The sequence below is a fragment of the Hesperophylax consimilis genome, unplaced genomic scaffold (genome assembly GCF_061612785.1).
Source record: "Hesperophylax consimilis isolate HC1 unplaced genomic scaffold, BYU_Hcon_1.0 scaffold_135, whole genome shotgun sequence".
Taxonomy (NCBI): domain Eukaryota; kingdom Metazoa; phylum Arthropoda; class Insecta; order Trichoptera; family Limnephilidae; genus Hesperophylax; species Hesperophylax consimilis.
Genome location: NW_028301356.1, coordinates 21,327 through 45,553, shown reverse-complemented (window position 1 = coordinate 45,553; position 24,227 = coordinate 21,327). Strand labels below are relative to the sequence as shown.

Here is a 24,227-nt window from a genome sequence, read left to right as displayed (position 1 = left end):
TTGTTTTGTATTTGATTTTGTTGCAAAAAAGAGCGGTAAATACATGTAACTAATTTATTTATTTTTTTACGGAGATAATCGGAAAAAAGCATCAGTTCATTTGAAAACCACATCATAACTCGAATTAAAAAATATAAATATATGTATGAACAGAAACTATCTATTTGTCCGGCGAAAATTTAATTTTTAAAACTAGTTAATCTCATTTAATTGTATGAAAATTATATTTGAATTTCATCGGGAATCTAAAAGATTTTAAAATATATTTTTTGTGAATTTTCTTGATTATTATTTATTAGCTCAGGTCAGTGACCTATTACGGGATTGTGCGAATTTTTAAAAAACAACTTACAATTTTGAAAATTAGAAAAATAATTTACTGTTAAAAATATTTTTATAATAGCTAGGTACTGTTAGGTTAGATAGTTTCTAACCAGAGTTCGCAGGACCCACAGAAAACCTATTATCTTTGATTTTATGGTTAGTAACTGGGAAATACATAACTAACTGATCATTACGCAGTTTTCTCAAGGGTAGACGGGTCTTGGCAAACCCTCCTTGCTTCATTCACATGCATGATTAAACCCATACGTATCTTCTGTTATTCAGACTCTTGAACTATTGACATGACCCGACTTAACTATACGATGTACTCGATTGTGACGTGTCTTCATCGTTTGACTTCTTCTGCAATTCAAATTAATTTAAATGAAATAAAAAAAAATGGGTGTGTCAAGCCTACGCAAGACAGAAGTGAAACTTCTAGTATTCTTCTCTCTCTCTCTTTTCATTTCATTCTCTCTTTTTTTCTGTCTATTGACATATTTATAAGTAGCATGTGATAAAAAAAATTAAAAGTTATAAAAAAAGAAAAAAAAAAATTAGTTAAAGCGGGGATCGAACCTCGGTTCTTCACGACCACAGTCGTGCGCTCTGCCTGTAGACAGCGAAGATGAGTTAGGAGAGTGAGTTAAACTAGGTATATAATATTAGCTAGGCTCCTATAGCGAAATGATCCCTTTTTTTCGTCACGGTCATGAGTCGGTTTTACTCCGGTCCTCGAAATTGCATGACGCGCGTAAAGAAGTTTCACTTCAAAAAATTCCTCCAAATTTATGGATATAATTACGATCTTTTTCAAGCGCGTATGTAATGATTATTTTTATCAACGTCGCATACACCTTGCTAATGTTTTCAGTATTATTAGGGCTTTTTTATACTAATTTTCATATATTTATTGGCAGGTAGAGTAGAAATTAATATTTTTTAGCGTTTGCCAACGACCATACCATGTTGAACACACCGGTTCTCGTCCGATCACCGAAGTTAAGCAACATTGGGCGCGGTCAGTACTTGGATGGGTGACCGCTTGGGAACACCGCGTGCCGTTGGCCCATTTTTTATGGTAATTTCATGTTTTTTTTTATTTTTTTATCGTTACTATAATTAATAATATCATAAAATTCTTTAACTTTTCAAGTATGCTACAGGCCTAAAATATTACTTAGTGGATTGATATTATGGTCAACCATTGAAAAAAAAAATTCCTACAAAGTTATGGATGTAATTACGATCTTTTTCAAGCGCGTATGTAATGATTATTTTTATCAACGTCGCACACACCTTGCTAATGTTTTCAGTATTATTAGGGCTTTTTTATACTAATTTTCATATATTTATTTGCAGGTAGAATAGAAATTAATATTGTTTAGCGTTTGCCAACGACCATACCATGTTGAACACACCGGTTCTCGTCCGATCACCGAAGTTAAGCAACATTGGGCGCGGTCAGTACTTGGATGGGTGACCGCTTGGGAACACCGCGTGCCGTTGGCCCATTTTTTATGGTAATTTTATGTTTTTTTTTATTTTTTTATCGTTAACATCATAAAAAATTTTATATCATTCTTTAACTTTTCAATTATTCTACAGGCCTAAAATATTACTTAGTGGATTGATATTATCGTCAACCATTGAAAAAAAAAAAGGCGTTAAAAACAAAAAAATAATTTGCCATAGCCGAGAATCGAACTCGGATCAACTGCTTGGAAAGCAACTATGCTGACCATTACACCACCAACGCCAGTTGTCGAGATGAGCTAAGAAGCATTTATATTTTACTTCAAAACTTTGACTAGATCAAATGAACTTTAATCGGTCCCGCATTTTCGTTTCGGTCATGAGTTGGTTTTACTCCGGTCCACGAAATTGCATGACGCGCGTAAAGAAGTTTCACTTCAAAAATGCGATTCACCAAAGCTTTCGAAATTCTATATCAGTTTATTATATACCTAAATACTTCAAAATGCTGATAAAAGTAGGGTACGTCGGGTTCATTCCTCTGAAAGCCAAGTGCTCAATCATTACACAAATAACATTTTCCTTATGTATTGATGTTAGTAGGTGGAATTTAAATACTGTCCGGTTATAATTTATCGAAAGCGTTCATAATGTTAACTTACTAACTAATCAAACATCACGCCCTTTCCCCAAAAGACGGCCTCCGTGGTTGAGTAGTTACGATCCTTGGCTACGAATCCATTTATTCATTTAAAATAATACATAGAATATTTGCGGCATCAAGTAATTTCTAGAAAGGGATATACTCTCCGTAACGCCCTGGTGAAAGACCACCATTAAGAATCTAGACAATGCTTTAAATGGCTTTATCTGTGTTTGGTGACCAGATCTGAATAGCAACGTACTTCTCCACCATCTTAACCATGCCCTCCCCCAACTCCTTCACTTCTTTACCACCTACAGACCTCAAAACATACCAAAATTATCAGGTATACAATTAGTTCACTAAAAATAATATATATGATATTTGGGTACGTTCTAGAGTGAAAGATAGTTTCAGTATCGCCTTAGTGAAAGACCACGATACTTCCCCACATTCCCCTTCCTACTACCTACTACAACATACCCCAATTGTGGATGCCAAAGTCTCGCTGGCTCCGGACGATTAGGAGCAGTTGTGCTCTTGTATGGTATTACAAAAACAACGTTTAGACAAAGAGTATGGACCGTCACACAACTTGTTTTGTCTTGATACAAGCTTATTGTTTCATCCACATTCATACATCGGCTCATACATACTCTTCTGTTATCCTGGTTTTCGAATGACCCGACTCCAATGTTTGGTTTACTTGATCGTGCAATATCTTCGTCAAGTCACACCTGTTTTTCATATGAATATCTACCTCAAAAGAATCCCAACTGTTCTCAACCGTCTGGAGTCAGTGAGATAAAGGCATCCTTAATTTGGGTATGTTGTGAGGCTGAAGGTAGTGGGCAGGGGAACAAGATGGGAAGAGAAAGGTGGGGAAGTAAGGTCGTCTTTCATCAGGGCGATACTGATAGTATTTACTACTCTGAAAAAATACAGGGTTTTCCAATAAGAGATGTTATTTTGAATAGCCTACTATTTCGGTAGTTGTTACTTTCGAAGCTGTCATTTTTTAACATTTGACAACTAGAAACTACGTTATTAATGAAAATGGATTGATACACGCTTCAAAAACGCATTGAAATTATTAAAATTCACTTAAGTGAATCAAATGCAAATCATATTGAGTGATGAGGCCCATTTCCACCTCCGTGGCTTCGTCAACAAGCAAAATTGTCTCATCTGGGGCTCGGAAAAACCAAGAGTTATTGTTGAAAAGCTTCTGTATCCTTAACGTGTGACTGTTTGGTGCGGTTTATGGTCCGGCGGAGACATTGGACCTTACTTTTTCGAAAATGAGGCTGCAGCAACAGTTACGGTGAATGGATTGCGCTATCGAGAGATGATTAATGATATTTTAGGGCCGAAATTGGATGGTATTGATCTGGAAAACGTTTACTTTCAACAAGACGGCGCTACGTGCCACACAAGCAACGAAACCATTGATCTTTTACGATTGAATATCAAAATAACACCTCTTATTGGAAAACCCTGTATATTATTTTTAACGTACAATTTCTATAAAATAGACTTTTTCCATTCGCATTGGTAGCCGATGGGTCGGAATAATTCAACCACGAACGACGTCAATATAGTATATCATCGTAACTACATTTATAAAATATCTAAGCACCCCTTTCTTAATCTTGTCATGTGCTTTTATCAACCCTGTATTATTTTCGAATAGAGATGATGTGTTGCGGTCGATCATTTTTACGTACCTAGAAAATCATAGTAAAAGAGGGTTCCACAGTGGGTCAACACAAAAATAAATTCTCCCCTTTTTTAAAATTATTTGTTAAATAGTGTTTTTGTAGTATAATACAAATTAAGAAGCACGTCAACTAATGACTAACCAATTCGAAATTATTTAAATATCATTTTTATTTGTTTTCCCCAATTCGTTGGGATTATTAATATCAACCCTAACTACTCTTTATTGAAAATTCCATACAATGTTTTTTTGAAAATGAGTCACTCTGTAACCCATCAAATTATCGTTTCATACTTATTAGGTAAGTATATGATATTAATGTTTTTTTTAATGACCTTCTAGTGCGAGGTGCCAAATAATTTTATAGCAGGAATAAATTTGAACAAATCTTTGCTGTGAATTCTGTAATGGAATTGAACATAGTTCATATAGTTCATTATATTCTAATTTATTACTTATAAGTGTAATGACGGCCTCCGTGGATGAGTAGTTACTATCCATGGCTACGAATGCGATTTAAATCCCGACGTGCGCAAGTACAATTTAACTCGTGTCGCCATGACCACCATTCAGTGCAGAATCTAAACTATGCTTTAAATGGATTTAGCCGTAGTCGGTGGCTAAATCTCAATAGCCAGGTACTTCCTCTTCTCCATTCCATTCCCCTCCTCACAACATACCCCAACTGGGTATGGCATAGTCTCACTGGCTTCAGACGGTCAACCCTCATCCACGGAGGCCGTCAAATTTGATTTACTTGATCGTGCAATATTTATATATTCGTTTAATCTCCATCTCCGACTTATTTTACTATTATTAATCCCCCTTCAATTACTGTAATAGGTGAGTGCGAGATAGCAATATTATCGAGCTTGGAACACTACGCATAAGAAAAAATGATTGAATCAAATATAAAATGTATTAAAAATAAGTGTTAAGAATGTATACCTAACCAGACAAGACACTCAGAGCTATTTCAGAGAAAACCTCATGCTACAATTTGCACATTAGATTATTCAAAATATTGAGAATATTAAACAATGGATTTTTATTGCAAAGTCGTTAGCCGATTTAAAAATTTTGAATTCTAGGAAAATCTGAAATCAAAAACATTAGTGCATGACTCATTTGACAATTAGCTAATTTGCTAAGGCAGATGTAATAAATATGATTTTAAAAACGGACACTTAAATGGCATAATGGATCAACGGTGAAAATAAATCACAATATTACATGCGAAAGTGAACGGTGGAAGAAATCGAGGAGTATGTAAAACTTGACGCAATTGACCAAGTTTCTTATTATATACAGTGGTGCCTCACACAACGAACGCCTCGCACAGCGAATGCTGCACACAACGAACTTCCTTTTCGTTCATTTCACGATTCATACAACGAACTTCGCTTCACACAACGAAGTCGCCCGATCTTCTACGATCACTGCCGATTAATTGCATCCTCCCGCGCAGGCAGTCGTTAGACTCGTTAGTCACTGCGTAGTACGCTTAACTTACGCACGTATCGCAGCAATCGTTCTTCATTACGAATTAAATCGCACACGTATCACGGCAGTCGTCCTTTTAAGATAAACTCAACATTTTTTTTATATGATGGGTTCTAAAAAAAGCAGGAAGGTGATTTCTCTTGAAATGAAACAGGAAATAATTAGAAGGAGTGAATGTGGGGTAAAACAGTGTGACCTCGTCAAAGAGTTTGGCCTCAACAAGACCACCATTTTCACCATTTTGAAAAACAAGGATGCAATAAAATCAGCCAAAGTAGCCAAAGGAGTATCAAAACTATTTAATGAAAAACATAGATCTTCAATCCACGAGGAAATGGAGAGGCTATTAGCGATTTGGATTAAGGACAGGCAGGTGAAAGGTGACGTAACAACCCAAGATATTATCTGTTACAAGGCCAAGATAATTTATGAAGATCTAAAGAAAAACATCCCTGGAAGTAGCAGCAATCAAGATAATAAAGAAGATTTCAAAGCCAGCAGGGGGCCATCGGCGGAAAATGGATGAAGATGTGCAAGATTCGATTATTTCTTAAAATTAAAAAATGTGTGTTTTTTTCATTATGTTTTTAGATGTATCTAAATAAAAATAATAACAAAAAATTTATCTTTTTTTTATGTCATCTTACCATATTTTATGCTACAGAACGAATTATTTTTTTTAACATGTATTGTTATGGGAAAACGCGTTTCACATAACGAACTTTTCGCATAACGAACTTGCTCCTGGAACGAATTAAGTTCGTTGTGTGAGGCACCACTGTATATTTTATTCTCGCAAATTTACACTCCTCTTCCATCCACAAGCAAATGTTTTTAATGGAAGTGTTAATAGTGTGTGAATAAATACAAAAAAAGATTTATAATTATTCCTAACTGAAAATCGTACCAGAATTATATTTATATATAATTCTGGTACGATTTTCAGTTAGGAATAATTATAAATCTTTTTTGTAAAAATATAAATATATATAAATTTTATAAGTATATATATATATATATATATAAATATATATATATATATATATATATATATATATATATATATAAATATATATATATATATATATATATATATATATATATATATATATTTATATCGGACAACACTTATTGGAACATCTTTGAGTAAACCACCTTTCTTGATCATCCTTTCACATGTGATATATAACGCTATAAATTACGTGGCAACATGTTTTTTTGTGAAATAAATTTAAAATGTGGTCAGCTATTATATATACAGCTATTTTATGCATATGCTCACAAAATTTTCATCATTAAATCATGAACGCATGTTGATCTTTTTTATGAAAGCACTTACTTGATATGCAATGTTGCCAAATCTTTTGTCCTTCTGTCGAGCTTCTGTTTGGACGGACTTGAACAGATTTATTTGTTGGTTGAATATTCGAAAATACGTAATGCATTGGAACGTTTGGCGCGAATATTTAAAATTGCGGGTTTATTTAAAAGTAAAGTTATACAATCAAAACTTATTTATATTACGTTTACAGTTGAATTAATTATTTTAAAATTAGTTTTGTAGAACAGGCTTTTATAAGATATTCTATCTTTTTAATAGCATTAATTTATTATTTGAAAATGTAGATTGATTTACAATTAAAATACCAAAGTTCAATAATATTAGTATTGTGTTTACAGTATTATTGGAAGTATATTTTATAAAATCTGATTTATTTGAGTTGTTTTCTTTCCTTTTATTATAAAATACCTATTATATGATTTTCAGAAAACGATTTTTGTACACAATATTTGTGCTGGTGTATAATAATAACTATTAATACATATTTTGTATTAATAGTTCTTCATTTTTGTTAATTTTATAACCTTAAATATAAAAGTTACAAATCAATGTACACCATAATATGTATGTATAGTTGTAATGTGTAAACTTTCCTAAATAAAGATATTATTATTATTTTTTAGTGGAATAAATCTTTGATTTTTTTTTTACATTTACTCCACACAAGAGGCCCTGAGGATAATAATTTCCCTCAGGGCCTATGTCATCTTTGAAGATGCTGTGTGGAGGGTCTTTTTGAGGAGAGGAAGGAGTGAACATGTGTCTTGAAGAGACCCATGTCATATGAGGGAGGAAACACAGAGGCCGGAAATTTGATCCAGAGCCGAGCCGTTGAACACCGAAACGAGTCGTAGAAACGACCCGTTCTCATGCGACTAATGTTAACCGTGTACATATGTTGGGCATGCATTTGGCGTGTTTCCCGACTATGCTCCGGTGCTGAAGGGATTAATGATGCTAGTTCCTCGGAGCATCTTCCATAGAAATACCGGTAGAACAAGCATATGCTCTAAAAATTGCAATCCGTTTGTTAAGATGGGAGAATCTATCAAACAGACCGCCCGTTTCTGCACAGAGTCGAGGGTTTTTTCAGGTATTTTCGGGCTTCACACCAGAGGTGGCTGGCAAATCCAACCGTGGGGCGCCCTTGTGATTTGTACAGGGTTAGCAGTTGTGTACTATTCAAGTATTTGCGGGCCCTGTACAGTACGCCCTCATTAACCTCAATTAATTGAAATATTCAGAACTGTTTTATAGTGAATTGTTTTATAGTGAATACCTCACAAGAGTCCCAACTGCTCCCGTCTAGAGCCAGTGAGAATATGGCATCCCCAATTGGGGGATGTTGTGTGGCTGAGGGTAAGTGGGGAAGGGAAAGAGGAAGGTGGGGAAGTACCTGGCTATTCAGATCTAGTCACTAAACACGGCTAAACCCATTTGGAGCAACGTTTCAATTCTGAATGGTGGTCTTACACCAGGGCGATACTGGTAGTATCTTCCACTCTGGAACGTGCCGCAAATATACTATATATTATTTTAATTAATTAATTGTGAAATAACACAAATTAATCAAATAAAATTTATTTGCGCACGCCGGGTTCGAACCCGCGACCTTCGAACTAGTTATGTTACTGAGCCATTTTTTTGTTTATTTAACAATAGCTCCACACAGGAAGCCCTGAGGAAAATATTTTCCCTCAGGCCTATGTCATCTTTGAAGATGCTGTGTGGAGGGTATTTTAAAGGAAGGGAAGGAGAGGAAGGATAAGGGGTGGGTGGGTGGGGTCTGTGGGTCCAGGAGTGACGGACGTATGAATCCATCCCTCCCACTGCGGTGCAAGACGATGTTCCCAAAGAGTTCTGCCTGAAAGGTTTCCCTCAACCTGTCTCTCCGGCCTTCCACGTAGCTGGAGGACACATCCACCGCCAAGACCCGAGCAAACCTCACCCCATGAACCCGGGCACAGTCACCAAACCACTTGGGGTGACCTATGGCAGAGGTGTAGTTATCCAATAAATGGTTCCCGGGGTGGCAGTACCAAATTGTAAATAGATTAGAAGATACTTTCCTGAATGGTCGCCATTCCCCATGGGGTTACCAGTCACGTCTTCCACTCTGGAATGTACCCGGCAGTAGCTGTAGTATAATCTACCATAGCCACATATTGCACAAGTCTTGTGTTTTAATAAAATTTTGCACAAATTCATTGTTTGGTAAAATAAAAACAAATTTGAAAAAATTCACATTTTAATTTATTTATTTTCAGACATTTTTAAAAACTTTCATTAGGAAATTCAACAGAACTAAAACAAACTTTAAAACTAATTAAGTAATGATTTTTACATAATTGCAGTTTAAAAAATATACAATACGTTATACAAAACTGCCATTATCAGAGTTTAACAAAATATATAATAGCAAAATCGAGAGAAACAAAACATACTTAAAAAATAATGAAGTAATGATTTTTACATAATTTCAGTTTAAAATAATATGGAAAACGTCATACCAAACTGACATTATCAGATATTAACAAAATATATAATAGCAAAATCGATTGAAATAAAACATACTTAAAAAATAATTAATTAATGATTTTTACATAATTTCAGTTTAAAATAATATGGAAAACGTCATACCAAACTGACATTATCAGAGTTTAACAAAATAGAGAAATAAATCACACTTAAAAAAAAAATTGCATTCATTTTCAACTAATTAATTTTCCTTATTTAGTAAAATCCTTATTTAACAACATCCCCATTAAAGAATGCCTTAAAATAATTGAAAATATCCTAGAACAATCTAATGTCAACCCAATAATAAGAAAAGAGTTATTCCAGCTCATAAAATTTGCATACAAACAAATTATTTTCTTTTTAATGATACATATTTTGAGCAATTGGACGGACTTCCCATGGGATGCCCTTTAAGCCCACTTCTAGCGGAGATATTTATGGATCATATTGAAAATATTATTCTAAAGTCTCCCTTAGCTAAATATATAATATACTATGTCAGATATGTAGACGATATCTTAATATGTTGGAAAGGCACCAACCGTCAATTAGATATCTTTATTAATTGGGCCAACACTGTTAATAATAAAATCTGCTTCACAGTCGAACATGAGATCAAAGGTAAAATATTTTTTTTAGATCTAACAATTGGAAAGAATAATAATAAACATACTTTTGAAATATTTAGAAAACCAACTTTTACAGACACTACAATAAATGCAAATTCAACTCATCCTTCAGAACAGCCAGAAAATGCAAATTCAACTCATCCTTTAGAAACAGAGGTAATTATCTTTAAAATGTACAAAAAGTACGTTACCTGAGAAAAATCCACATGATCGTGTTAGAGTACTAAAATCATCTTCTATATTATTATGCCCAGACAATTCTGAAATTTCAGAATCTCTAAGAAACTCAAATATTTCATGTATTTAAAAATGAAAATATTGCAAAAATAGCAATGTCTGACCCATTAATATGTTCATATGGGTCTTTATTATTAAGTAATCACACGGAACACCATTTGAATACACATATAACATCGAAGATGAGGGATTTAGCCAAGGTGTATATAGTTATTAAAGAACAGAAACCTTCAATTTCAACCTTTGATTTAGCGTTTGACCCTGTGCATTTTGATGTTTTTATTAAAGCCGTACAAATAAATAGTGGTTACGATGAAATTACAGGTTCTGTAAAAATTCCTAGCATGTCTCAACGACTTTGTACGGCTATAAAAGATTGTACAAAGTCGTTGAGACATGCTAGGATTTTTTACAGAACCTGTAATTTCATCGTAACCACTATTTATTTGTACGGCTTTAATAAAAACATCAAAATGCACAGGGTCAAACGCTAAATCAAAGGTTGAAATTGAAGGTATGTTCGTTACCAGTTTAGTACAATATGGACATGAGTTTTTACGGTCATGCACTCGTGCTCATTTACTAGTAGAAATAGTGCTTCGAGTTGTAGTCGATGACACTTCGATTGCCTCCTGCTTCTCTAAATGATGTTGCTCATCATCGGCGTTGGAAATTTTCATATCTAAAAAGTAACAATACATTATTTAGCTTTCTTTAAACTTAATTAGTAAAACCTCAAATTATAAGAAAGCAGTCATTGTTGAATGAAACACTAGTATATATTGAATTATTTCGCGGATAAGCGATAAGCCGCCATAGCTCAGTGGTCAGAGCTGTCGACCGGAAATCGAGGGGACACGGGTTCGAGTCCCGTTGGCGTTATGTAAATCTCAATTATTTGTACCTATATTTTGTTAACTCGGATATTTTCTTATATTATTTTGTATAACATATATTTATCATATAAGATATAAGATCTGTATAATTAAAAAAATATATAAATAAATAAAGATGTACATTATTATCTGTAAAAGCCCTATGGGCGTTTAAATAAATAAATAAATAAATAAAATATCTTTTATCAGGAGATTTGTCAATGTGGATGAGTGTTTCAGGCGAATAATTATTGCTTTTAAAATAATTATAATTAAATTAAATTATTTAATTAAATGAAGACAATATTAGCATCACTCAATCTAAAATCTGAAACAGAAAAGATACGGTCACATCTGGGACTCGCACCGGACCTTCGGCTTTCTGGGCCGCACCTCTGACCATATAATAATCAAATTATATGTTACGTATTGATTGTTTCAAGAGTATTAAACATGTTTTCTGTAGATACCTGATTCTATCGAAGAAGTAACGTTGTTCGGTTTGTATAGTGAATCATCATCTTCGGACGTCGGCGGACTCCTTTCTAACATTACTTCAGTTTTGGTTTCTAAAATAAAGCATAATATATTATATATTTATCCAATAATAATATCTCAATGTAGTAAGTAAGTCATGTGCACAAATATGAAACCTAACCTAATATAATGACAAAACAACAGACTAATTAAGCATTTGCAACGGAATATTTAATTAGCAGCATTTCTGATATTACCTATAACAATTTACTATAAGCTAAGGTAGCTCTGTAATATTTCAGATTATTATCAGTGAATATTACCTGAATCTGAGGAAGTTTCATGGTTAATTTCTTCGCCCAGTATGCTCTGCATATTGCTGATGATTAAACTTTGTCCTTTGGAAATTAGCGAAAAGGGTGAAGACGAGATCATGTCGTCAGTACTGTTTATTGATGTACGTAAATCACTGGTTCTTGGAACATCTATAAAATATCAAGAACAAACACATTGAAACATACATATATGTACCTGCAGTTTTCTGTTTTTGCAAATTTTATTTCCACAAAGGAATTTGTTTAATTTGAATATGAACAAATTAATGGGTGATTATCCGACGTGTAAAACTTCGTTTTAACTTAATTATTTTAAGAAACAACTGTTTGAAAACAAAACATGCTTTTAAATGCATATTTTAGTATAGGAATATGGCTTTAGTTTGATTTGACATTTTTACCACAAGTTGTTAGGTTAGCTTTTTTGAATTTTGTTAATACATAATATATATCTATTATTCAAAATAATTTTACTGCTTGGGTTCTCAAAAAAGAAAGAAAAAAATCATGACCTATATAATAAAATACGGTAATTATTCTGTACTCATTTGATAAGCATAGATTAAAATTGTTAATATTATATTTATTATATTAATTCTATATTTTACAATTAAGGTTATTACCTATTTAGAAATATGTAATAGCTTACCGTATTTAAAATCCATTTCGCAAAGCTGAAAGATTTTATTAAATCTCCTTCGTAATAAAGCTAATAAAACGCAAAAACAAATCAACCTGTCAACTGATTCGTGATATACGAACATTGAATAACGGTAATATTTAATATTATCTGTTAGCCAGTTACAAGTCATTAAGTTTCAGAAAACTAACCTGAAGCTAGCTTCAAATGGACCAATACAAACAAACCAGCCTTGTGCTAGCAAACAACATCATTCAATAATGGGCTTTAAATAATATAACTTTAGAGGTTAATTTTGCATACAATTCTTGAGCCTTATAGTTCCTTTCGAATATTGTTTAGACCAATACGCAATGTCGTACGATAATAAGCTCTAAATAATATTACTTTAGAGGCTATTTTTGCATACAATTGTTAAAACATTTAATTACTTTAGAAAATTATTTGTACACCTGCGTTTGACACAAATAACGATGGCAACGTCGCTTTTTGAGATCAATGAAGTTAGTTTAACATACGATAGAAATAATTAACAAAGTCAGGTTGAATATCTGAGATAAAATCGCATATAGGAGCATATCTAATGCTCACGAAAATCGCACTTGTCACATCAAATTGAGTTGAAAATGCCACTGATCTCGTCTCGCCGAGACGATTAAAATGGCATTTAAATCTCAATTTGTCGATGATCAAGTAAGTGCTCAATGATCAAGTAAGTCGAAATGATCCAATAGTTCCGGTTATTTGCAGACGCTAAGATGTACAAAGTGCCGTATCATAAACCTATATATATATATATATATATATATATTTATCCCCTCTCGTACTATGTTGATCTTGCGCGACGGTACGCCAGGTATATGTTGATCCGTTTGCATTTGTTGATCCACCTCGGATATGTTGATCCATTACCCAAGCTGGCATACATATGTAAATCCCTATAGATCAACTTGTGTCATCGAGATTTAGCTGTAAGCCACGCCCATTTTTCGGTCGCATATACATTTTACACGATTTATTTTGTTGATCTATATATTTCTGACAAACTTGACGGCTTGCATGCGTTGTAAATTGAAAACCGCCGATTTCGCGCGCGTTGTGGTACTTTTAAGATTGTGTTAGAACATCCATATTCTATGAAAATGACTTTGTACTTAAAGAGGATAGACTGCCTCACGAGTATTTATATTGAAAAACTTTCGCAAACATCAAATCCATGCTAAAAAAATCTTTTGAACTTGATTAAACAAAAATTGTAAATTTAATACATCATTTACTTACTACGTTTCGTGACTTAGCAGGGGTGCCCGGGTTCATGGGGTGAGGTTTGTCTGGGTTATTTTATAAGAGAAATTTTGAACTTTGATTGAATAAAATTTTTATTTTAATGTATCTTTTACCATCTCTCCCGACTTAAGTTTCTTGTAATTATTAAGTTGAAACAAAGCGTAATATCCATAATATGTGCCTATTAAAATTGCGGCGATTAGATTGGTGAGAATTTAATAATTTCAAATTTTAAATTAAAATTGCTATTAATTTATTCAAATTTGTTGTTTATTAAACATGGCTAAAGTCATTTCAAGCACCGATTCCAACCAACGATGTTTTAGTATATGTTCGTCAATCAACAGGAGCCATAATGTCTGTACATCAGAGCCCTCGAGAACTATTACAATTATGTGTACCGCCGCCCCGGGAACCATTTATTAGATAACCAACACCCCTACCCTAGGTCACGGCCAACCTTTAGCGAGATTGTTGTTTATTTCTTATATTTTTTACATCATTTCCACACAGGAGGCCCTGAGGAAAATCTTAACCCTCAGGGCCTATTTCATCTTTGTGAATGCTTTGTTGGGGGAATTTTGAAGGAAAGGAAGGAGAGTGAGTTCTGGTAAGTAAATAGGTTTGATGGATGGGTAGTAATCTGGGGTTTAGTGTGTTTGAGTGATATACATAAGAATCTAACTCTCCTACTGCGTTGCAAGGCGATGCGTTGAAAGAGGACTAATCGATCCGGCCCACCACGCAGTTATTAGGCAGGCGCATCCGCCGCCAAGCCCCTCACATACCTCATCCCATAAAATCGGGCACTCCTGATAAGTCACCAAACATATCAAACAACTTGGGGAGACCTATGGCAGAAGTGTGGGTTATCCAATAAATGGTTCCCGGGGCGGTGGTACACATACCCTCCTCCCAAATTGTGATAAACGTCTACTTTCAAATGTAAAACATAATTTAAAACGTACCTAAATGACGGCCTCTGTTATCGAGGGGTAAGGCTATCGACTAGCAATCCGAAGGTCGCGGGCTGAAATAAATTTTACTAAAATTAATTTGTACTATTTTACAATTAGTGTTTGGCAACCAGATCTGAATAGCCAGGTACTATCCCAACTTCCTCCTCGTCATCTCCTTCGAGGTTCACAATATCTTCAGTCTCACGACAACCCCGATTGGGGATGCCATAGTCTCACTGGCTCCAGGGACTCTGGTGTGATATTCATTTTTTTTTTTTAAATGAAAACAGAAATAGTGTCAGTGAATAACATTCATTTAACATGACCACCCAACGAGAGGCTGATTTGTTTCACAGTTTATGGAAGACACGTGCAGTGCTATACTAATACCAGCTAGAGGAGAGCGTAAAACACTTCAATATTTTTTTATTTAAATTTTGATAATTCCTCGATGATTCATATTAATGTTTCATAAAAAAATACAAATGAAATCACACCACATCCAGACAAAGAAGCCGATATGTTTTTATACACTAAAAACGTTTATTTGGATATTCTCTGTATGAAAACTAATTTCGTTAATAAAATAATACTGTATTGTGAATTTGATCAGACCTACTCTTCGTTGTTAAGATAATGCACCTGCGGACTCTGGCCTTAAAGTAATAATACTCTAAGTCTCTGGCCGCCGGCCGAGATATAACGACACCCTGATTAGAATACATTTAATTGTTTTGTCTTTGATATCATAAATATTTTTATTAAATTAAAAACGGCTATGGAATTCCACGTTTTGCCACCGCGATACTATTGATTACTTAACACGGCTAAATATTTCATAACGACTTATTAACGATTCCAGAATGTATTTTATTTATTACTGTTTTTAAATATTTCTGTTTCCTTAGACAATTTTTTTTTATAAAGTGCCTATAAACTACATTTTATTACTTATCCACTGGAGCGATTTCTGCCATATTTTAGACCGGTCGGTGGCCGAGTTGACATCGCGTTTGGGTCCCACCCAGGCATAGTGTGTTCAATTCCTGGGCTGGCTAAGTCCCCCATCACAACATAAGCAACATTTTCAGCTGACTGTGGTGGTAGTAGGAGATTTTCAAATATTGCCAGGTTATTCTTAACCCGGGAATGTTTGTCTTTCTTTTCAAAAATTAGTTTATATTGTTTATGTTTTTATGTTTTCGGGGGATACCAGTACAATTGACCCAGTACTACAACTAAACGTCAGTTTTTTTTAAAGTTTCTGTGAATACAGCTCCCAAGTCTTGCTCAAGTGCATGTCCGTCCGTAACACTTAGTCAATGTACTTATTTTTTCGTTGTCCTCTCGTTCCTAATGTGAAGTTGCTATTTTAATTTTAATTCATAAATGAGATCCCTGAGGCGTATGTGTGGTTAAACCATGTTTGATCATGTGAGGAATGTGGAGATCCGCAAAGAGTGCAAGGCTGATGTAAGCGTAATGAGTAAGATTAAGAAAGGGACGCTTAGATGGTTTGGGCATGTAGAGCGAATGAGCGAAGATAGGAGTGTGTAAAGAGGATATATGATGCAAATGTGAATGGTAGCAGAAGTCGGGGAAGCCCGAGGAAGACATGGCACGATCAAGTGAATCAGATACTCGAGTCGGGTCATGTCAAGAGTCAGAATAATAGAAGAGTATTATGAGACGATGTATGAATGTGAATGAGGCAAGAAGTGTGTGCCAAGACCGAGTTGTTTGGCGGTCCGTCCTCTCTGTCTACCCCTGCGGGGAAACGGCGTGATCGTTAATTAGTTAGTTAGTTAAATATACACGTTGTTTAGGGGAAAGTTTTATCTCATTCATAAAAAAAAAACTTTTTTCCTTCTTTTTTATTGAGATTAAAGCAAACTATGATATAAACATAATTTTATTTTTTTATTTTATTACACTAAATAGTTACGGTTCGTGACTAGACTGATTTTCTTGATGCCGATAGTGTATTACGTTAAACATAATTGAAATTTTGAAAAATTATTATTCAACTAATTAAAAACCTTTTTTTCCTCGTCGAAGTTATTAAAATTGGACAACTTTGGTTGAATTGGTTCAATTGGCCACATATAGAATTCATTTGGGCCACTGTAAAAAAAACTTCATATAAAATATAATCGAACAAATTGATTAAATATAATTGCATTTGTAACCACCTTGTAGCTGTTTTTTAGTTTATGATTTATTTATTTCAAAGAAAGATGCCGACTTCCGGTCATATTGTTTTATAATATTAAATATGAGATGTTTCTTTTAAGAGCATTTCATTTTATTTAGAGAACTTTAAAATATAAACATTTCCGGTAAGGGTTCCATGATAACTCAACACAGTGACAATTCAACACACCTTTAAAAAGTGATGTAAAGTCATTAGAAACGATGAATAAAAAAATTAAACCTAACCGAACCTAACCTACTTAACCCAGTTAATAATGTTTTTGTTTCATCACTTTCCATGACTTTACATAACTTTTTAAAGATGTGATGAATTATCATTTTGATGATTTTTCTGGTCATCTCCGGTAAGATGTAACAATCGTTTATACAGAATATTAATATTTGAAGTTGAGTTGAGTTGGGCGAATATTAAGCTTACGAGTTTTTTTAAATTCTAAAATAATGTGATAATCGATAAAAGATGGGTGGACTCATTGCTTATAATATAGATCAGTTTGTATGTCTCTATATTCAAATTCGGAGGTATGACTTTTTTTATGTGACACCTCTCACAAGAGTGCCCTTGTCTTTATACGTTAAATACATAATACATGACGGCCGGCGTGGTCTAGTGGTATACGCTTTTGACTACAGATCCGACGGTCGCGGGTTCGAACCCGGCGTGCGCAAATAAATTTTATTTGATTAATTTGTGTTATTTCACAATTAATTAATTTAAAATAATATATAGTATATTTGCGGCACGTTCCAGAGTGGAAGATACTCTCAGTATCGCCCTGGTGTAAGACCACCATTCAGAATTGAAACGTTGCTTGAAATGGCTTTAGCCGTGTTCGGTGACCAGATCTGAATAGCCAGGTACTTCCCCACCTTCCTCTTCCCCATCTCCCTCCCCTCCCCAATACCCTCAGCCTCACAACATACCCCAATTGGGGATGCCATAGTCTCACTGGCTCCAGACGGGAGCAGTTGGGACTCTTGTGCGGTAATACTATAAAAAAAAAAAAAAAAAAAAAAACATAGAAACTATGTCTCCACCCAGTTGGGCAGCGTTATGGGGCGGATTAAGATAGGGTCCGTAGGAATGAATTTATTAATGCGGGTCTTAAAGAGGCCCGGATTATATTGAGGAAGAAAAACAGATGCCGATAGCTCGTTCCACATACGAGCCGACTTACGATAAAACGAGTCGGAGAAACGACCCGTTCATATATGTATAGATAACATCAACTTAACTGTGAACGTGTATTCCGCTCGTGTCCGTCGAGTTGTCGAGTATCAAGCACGTGCACGGTGCACCGGGGATCAATACTGCTAGCTCCTTTTAACAGGCTCTAATAAAATATCTGTAGAATAGACACAGCATACGCACATTTCGTCATACATGATTTTACCGTACATATGCCTCAGGGATCTCATTTCTACAGTATTCAGTCTACTTTCAGCCTTCTTCTGCCAGTTCCATGCCTCACTTCCATATATTAGGGTAGGTACCAGCACTCCATTGTGGACTGCTAGCTTCGCTTCTTTGGACAGTTTTTTCTTAGCTCCAACCTCGTCCAATCATCCATTAATTACCCATTATAACCAAGAACCCGGCCACCCCTACTAAGTCACGAAGCGTAATCAGGAGAGATGGTAATAGATGCAAGTTCAATATTTCCCATATAACATTATGCCTTTTGCCGCCATTTTGGATTTTGATGGTCAAAAGGTATCTCTCAACCATTCTCTTTCGATCCGGCCCGCCACGCAGTAGGTATTTTTTTAATGGATTTGATTTTTGCGAAAGTTTCGTTTCAATCTAAATACGCATACATTTCTTATAAACAATTCAAGCAACAAACAGTCGAATGAACACGTCATTTTGATTTGAAACGGTACCATCTCACAGTCATTTCATGCGATATCCGACTCTAGAGACTAATACTTTGAGTTCAATATCACAAAAGATTACGGAATCAGATAAAACCTTGTGATGAACAGTCCACCGATTGCTCTTGATTGGTTCATTTAGTAAAACCATATATAGGGACACAGATCAACTTTGTCCAATAACTTCTTACCTGGATCAACATACTACGGGAATAGATCAATATATATGAGTTCAACATAAGTATGCCAATTTAGGTAGATCAACATAAATTATGCATCCGATTTCCATACAAATTTAGAAAATTTTATGAACAGTATATCAAATGGTTTTTCTGGCAAACTGGAAACATCTGATAATATTATTACTCCAGCGTCTGGACGGTGTAGGCCCTGTGATTGGTCAAATTCAAATTGTGTTTAAATAAGACTTTAAAGATTAAGACACGATTTCATACTGAAATAGAATCACCACATGTAATACGATATTTCTTAAAAAATATCGTTTCTGCTCATACAATTTTTGGATAATATCGAAGAAAATATGTCTTAGAAAGTTCATAATCCATTGGATTAATTACATTACAGTGAAAATTATCCACAATTACGTGATTACGTTTGACGTTTGACGAAAAAGGCACGTGTTAATTCAATATGGCCGATACCCGATACGCATCGCGGCTAGGTGGCCGACAGAGCGCCCCTCTGGCGGTGAAGAAACGAATCAAATGACTGGCGCGTATATTTAAATATGCAAAATTACTTGAACATCAAGCGTTTAATAATAAGATTTCTTCTGGAAGTTTAGTTCTACTTTGCAATGGCATTTTTCATTATTATTTATAATTTTTTTTTTTGCTTATTAATTACATCTGATTTTATATTGACATGTTTTCTAATTTCTAAAATTTCAAAATTATTTATTTGCGATGCTTTAATCCTGAGTGAAGTATTTTAAGACCTGAATTTTTATCGAAAGTGTGATTCAAAAGATGATTTGCAAACTCATATTCACTATTTCCATTTAGAACCCTGAGATGTTTTTTAGTTCTGACTTCAAAGTTTCTATTGGTTCTACCTTTGTAAAATAAATTACAATCCAGCCCCATTGAGTTTATAAACTCCTGATTTTTTTGTTTGATTTTCGCAATCTATATTATTAAGAATATATTTATTCATTCTGTTATTAGTGTAAAACGCCGGTTGAATAGTACCAGGAATGTTTACATATATAATTTTAGAAGTGTCGTTATCCACAAACAGAATTCAACGCCATTGTTTATTTATATCTTAAGAACTAGGGTAAAAATACCGTTTGAAGATAATATGTTTAATTATTTTATTTAGTATTTCAACTATCAATTTATTAGAATAACCGTTATTAAATGTTATTTCTCTTATGAATATATTGTTTTATGGTTATATGCAAAAAAAAATTTCAGGTCTTAAAATACTTCACACAGGATATAAAGCATCACAAATAAATAATTTCGAAATTTTAGAAATAAGAGAACATGTTTATAAAAGTAGATGTAATTAACAAGATTTTTTTTTTATAAACTCTCTTTTAAATATTTTCCCACTTAACTGGTCTTTCATATTGTAATTCCTAATTCTTATAAACCCAGCCTACTCTTACCCCTCCCCCCTCCTTCCACTTCTTTTTTCCAATTGTAATCTATATTTAATTTTTGACTTCGGTGTATACTTCGTTCATGAAACATGTATTGGTTGTATATAATAAAGTGAAGTTAAAAAAGTTATTTGTTTTTTAATAAAATAAAGTTTAATCGGATAACATTATTTTATCTATTTCCATTGTATATCAATGCATACGTACATAATAAAATGTAAACATTATATTTATTTATTAATTGGACAATTTGCATGGCGCCGCTTTTGTGAGATATCACCTCAGGGGCGCTATATTGTAATAATCTACCTTTATATATAGATTTTTACTCTCCTGATGAAGGTGTATATATAATCTAACTTTAAACTTTATTAGATACAGTAACAGTTTTAGGAAAAGAATTACCACCAGTTGGAGTAAAATTCACACCTTTTAATTAAACCGACTGCTAATCACATTGCACAATTACCCTCCTTTTATCCATAAACACGGGCACAATTAATCAATATGTAATAATGTATTATTTCAGTCAACTTTGTTGTAACTATCTTTAATTGTTGTGACAAACTATACGATATTGATTCAACTTATAGACATTGACGGTTGTAACACATATTTAAGCACTGCAAGTCTCCTATGAGCAAATTATATTAGGTACCATAACAGTTAATATCAGTTGTAGACATGTAGTCAATAATAGTGTTTCATTTGAAATAATCCATCACAAATACGTAAAATTTCATTTATTCAAACAACTGTCATTCTTATTATGCCTAAATTGAGCATGTTATTATTCATTAACTCCTTCCTGTTCCGTGTTTTAACAATATATACTCACCCTCTCTCTGTGAATGACCTAATATCTATCTATTAAATGTAACTGTTGTTAATATCACTTAAACTGGGCGCAGCCCAAATAAGTGCCGCCCGCAGGGCCTAGCAGCAAAAACCCGCGGAGCGGGTTTTTAACTGCTAGTTGATAATTATTGTACCACTGTTGTCAATTCATTCAGATGTATTCCACAATAGCCAAGTTATATGGTGTTAAAGGTGGATCAACATAGTCTAACAACTTCTTACTGGATCAACATACTACGGGAAGAGGTCAATATATATATATATAGATTTGTGAAAGGCATACTTTGAGCCAAATTATATACACTTTTTTTTTCCAGCCATTTTGTTTAAATCACCCTTAAAAACTACCCCCTCACAGCTATATACATATATGTTGTGCCGTTTTAAATATATATCAAAACATATATCTACGGTATGATTTGAAGACATTTGGCAATTCGATATACACGATAGATTGAGGACTGTTCCCAAAATATACGTTGTATATAAACCGCCCTCGTGGTTTCAAATAATGCGTTTCATAGAGAGGTATTCCATGTACCTAAAGCATACTTTCGACCTTACGGTAAGTAGGAATCTTCCGTTGGAATAAGACATATTCTTGTCGCCAGATGGCACTAGTAAATTGGATATTTTTTCGCTGTGAATTCGTTGACAGTATTCGTATTCGTATAGATATACTTTATTGAACATATATATTTTTTAGCATCCTATATTTTACCCTGTTTGTTGTTTTTAAGTTAACAATTTTTATGCTTGGTATTATTTTTAATTGTGTTATCTCTTCAATTGTTTAATTATTTTTAATTTTATCATATGTAAAAGCCCTAATTGGGCGTATACAAACAAACAAAGCAGAAACAAAGACGTGTACAAACAAACAAAGGAAAGCAAACTAGCAGTTAAAAACCCGCTCCGCGGGTTTTTGCTGCTAGGCCCTGCGGGCGGCGTTTGCATCTGTTTCGTTGAGTTAAAGTGTTGGTGACCATTTTTAAGGCATCGCCCTTTTTCAAAACTCACAACTATGAACATAAAACTACAAAACACCTACATTTAATAGGTAGATATAATATATAATAGTAGACATTCTGTACATTAAAACCGTGAACAATGAGAGGAACACTCACCACAACATAAATCTTCTTATTAAAGAATTTTCCCATACCATTTTTTGGATAACCAACGCCCCAGCTATAGATTGTGCCCGGGCGAACGGCCTGGGCACAATCAGTGGAAGGGATGGATTTATACGTCCGTCACTCCCGGACACATTGACCCCCAGATTCTGATCCTTTTCCTGAGCAGATCTTCCTTTCCTCCATTTCTCTACACAGCATCCCCAAAGATGGCATAGGCCCCGGGGGTTTTTTTTTTCAATTCATTCAACTTTTCTGGAGGTTAACTAACGAGGGATCAACTGTCGGATGATCAACTGTCGAGAGATCAACTATCGAGGAATCAAATGTCTAGGGTCAACTGTTGGGCAATCAACTATCGAGGGATCAACTGTCGTTGGTCAACTCTCGGCGATCAATTATCAAAGGATCGACTGTCAGGGATCAACTATCAAGGGATGAACTGTCAGGGATCAACTATCGAAGGATTAAATATTGAGGGATCAACTGTCGGGGGTCCACTGTTGGCAATCAACTGTTGAGTGATCAACTGTCGGGGGTCAACTGTTGACAACCAACTATCGAAGGACATACTGTCGAGGATAAACCATCGAGGGATCAACTAATGGCTATCAACTATCGAGGGATCAACTGTCAGGGGTCAACTGTTGACGATCAACTATTGTGAGATCAACTATCGGGGGATCATGTCCGGATTCAACTGTTAGCGATCAAATATCGAAGGATCAACTATCGGAGGATCACCTTTCGGGGGTCAACTATTGCTATCAACTATCGAGGGATCAACTATCAAGGGATCAACTGTAGAGGATCAACTATCGAGGGATCAACTGTCTAGGGATAAACCACGGAAGCCCACTTTTTGACGGTTTTAAGATGAATATGCAGAAATTTTTTAGTATTTCATTAAATTATGGGATGAAACAATGAAATCCATGAACAGTATTATAACTAATTACTAAACCACTGGAGTTCAATTTACTTTAGATGATAAACCAAAATATTGTTAAAAAATGCTGCCGTGAAGCGGATTTATATTGTGTTCGTCATTCCTGGACGCACCTAATCCTAGGCACCTACCCTCCCCTCATACCCTTTTCCTTCCCCGAACTTCCTTTCCTCAAATAGATACCCTACACAGCATCCCCAGAGATGACATCATTTTCCTGAGGGCCTCCTCTATATGGATCTTAAAAATATATATTTATGTTGGTTGATACTTACCTAACCAATACATCACATTGATCAGATTTGGGAGTAAAATTTGTTTTTCTTCTTTCTACCATACAATATGTATATAAACAACACAATCATTTTTTTATAACACTTTATTGATGTAAATATTTCAAGTTCCTATTAGGTTGATTTAATTTTTTTGATCAAGTATTAACAGAACAATCCTCTTTATACTTCAACCAAATCATTCAAGCGACAGTAAAATTACATATTTATCGAGGAAAAGTCGACTTCAGCAAAGGTATAATTACCTATTGATCTCTTAGCAACAAGCAATAGTAAACATAGTACAATGGGCCTATGGCCTAAGT

At 34.4% G+C, this 24,227-nt stretch overlaps 1 protein-coding gene and 2 non-coding genes across 3 annotated transcripts; 2 read left to right on the top strand and 1 right to left on the bottom strand.

Moving 5' to 3' along the window:
- Nucleotides 1-1,275: 1,275 nt before the first annotated feature.
- On the top strand, nucleotides 1,276-1,394 carry LOC149408667 (5S ribosomal RNA). The gene has a single exon (XR_016305432.1). It is a non-coding gene; the product is annotated as a 5S ribosomal RNA (ribosomal RNA).
- Nucleotides 1,395-1,717: 323 nt separating this feature from the next.
- On the top strand, nucleotides 1,718-1,836 carry LOC149408666 (5S ribosomal RNA). The gene has a single exon (XR_016305431.1). It is a non-coding gene; the product is annotated as a 5S ribosomal RNA (ribosomal RNA).
- A 9,017-nt stretch (nucleotides 1,837-10,853) lies between these two features.
- On the bottom strand, nucleotides 10,854-12,834 carry LOC149408665 (uncharacterized). The gene is made up of 4 exons (XM_089650540.1): nucleotides 12,731-12,834; nucleotides 12,070-12,231; nucleotides 11,740-11,838; nucleotides 10,854-11,076 (listed from the first exon to the last, which is right to left on the bottom strand). Exons 1-4 carry the CDS (start codon nucleotides 12,744-12,746, stop codon nucleotides 10,970-10,972), a joined length of 384 nt encoding a protein of 127 aa, XP_089506666.1. The 5' UTR covers nucleotides 12,747-12,834; the 3' UTR covers nucleotides 10,854-10,969.
- Nucleotides 12,835-24,227: the final 11,393 nt, after the last annotated feature.

What these genes read in the sequence shown, in the direction of transcription:
- LOC149408665 (XM_089650540.1), bottom strand. An exon ending in TGAAACTTCCTCAGATTCAG is followed by an intron (nt 11,839 to 12,069) that starts GTAATATTCACT and finishes GCTTTATTTTAG; the next exon opens with AAACCAAAACTGAAGTAATG. An exon ending in TACTTCTTCGATAGAATCAG is followed by an intron (nt 11,077 to 11,739) that starts GTATCTACAGAA and finishes GTTACTTTTTAG; the next exon opens with ATATGAAAATTTCCAACGCC.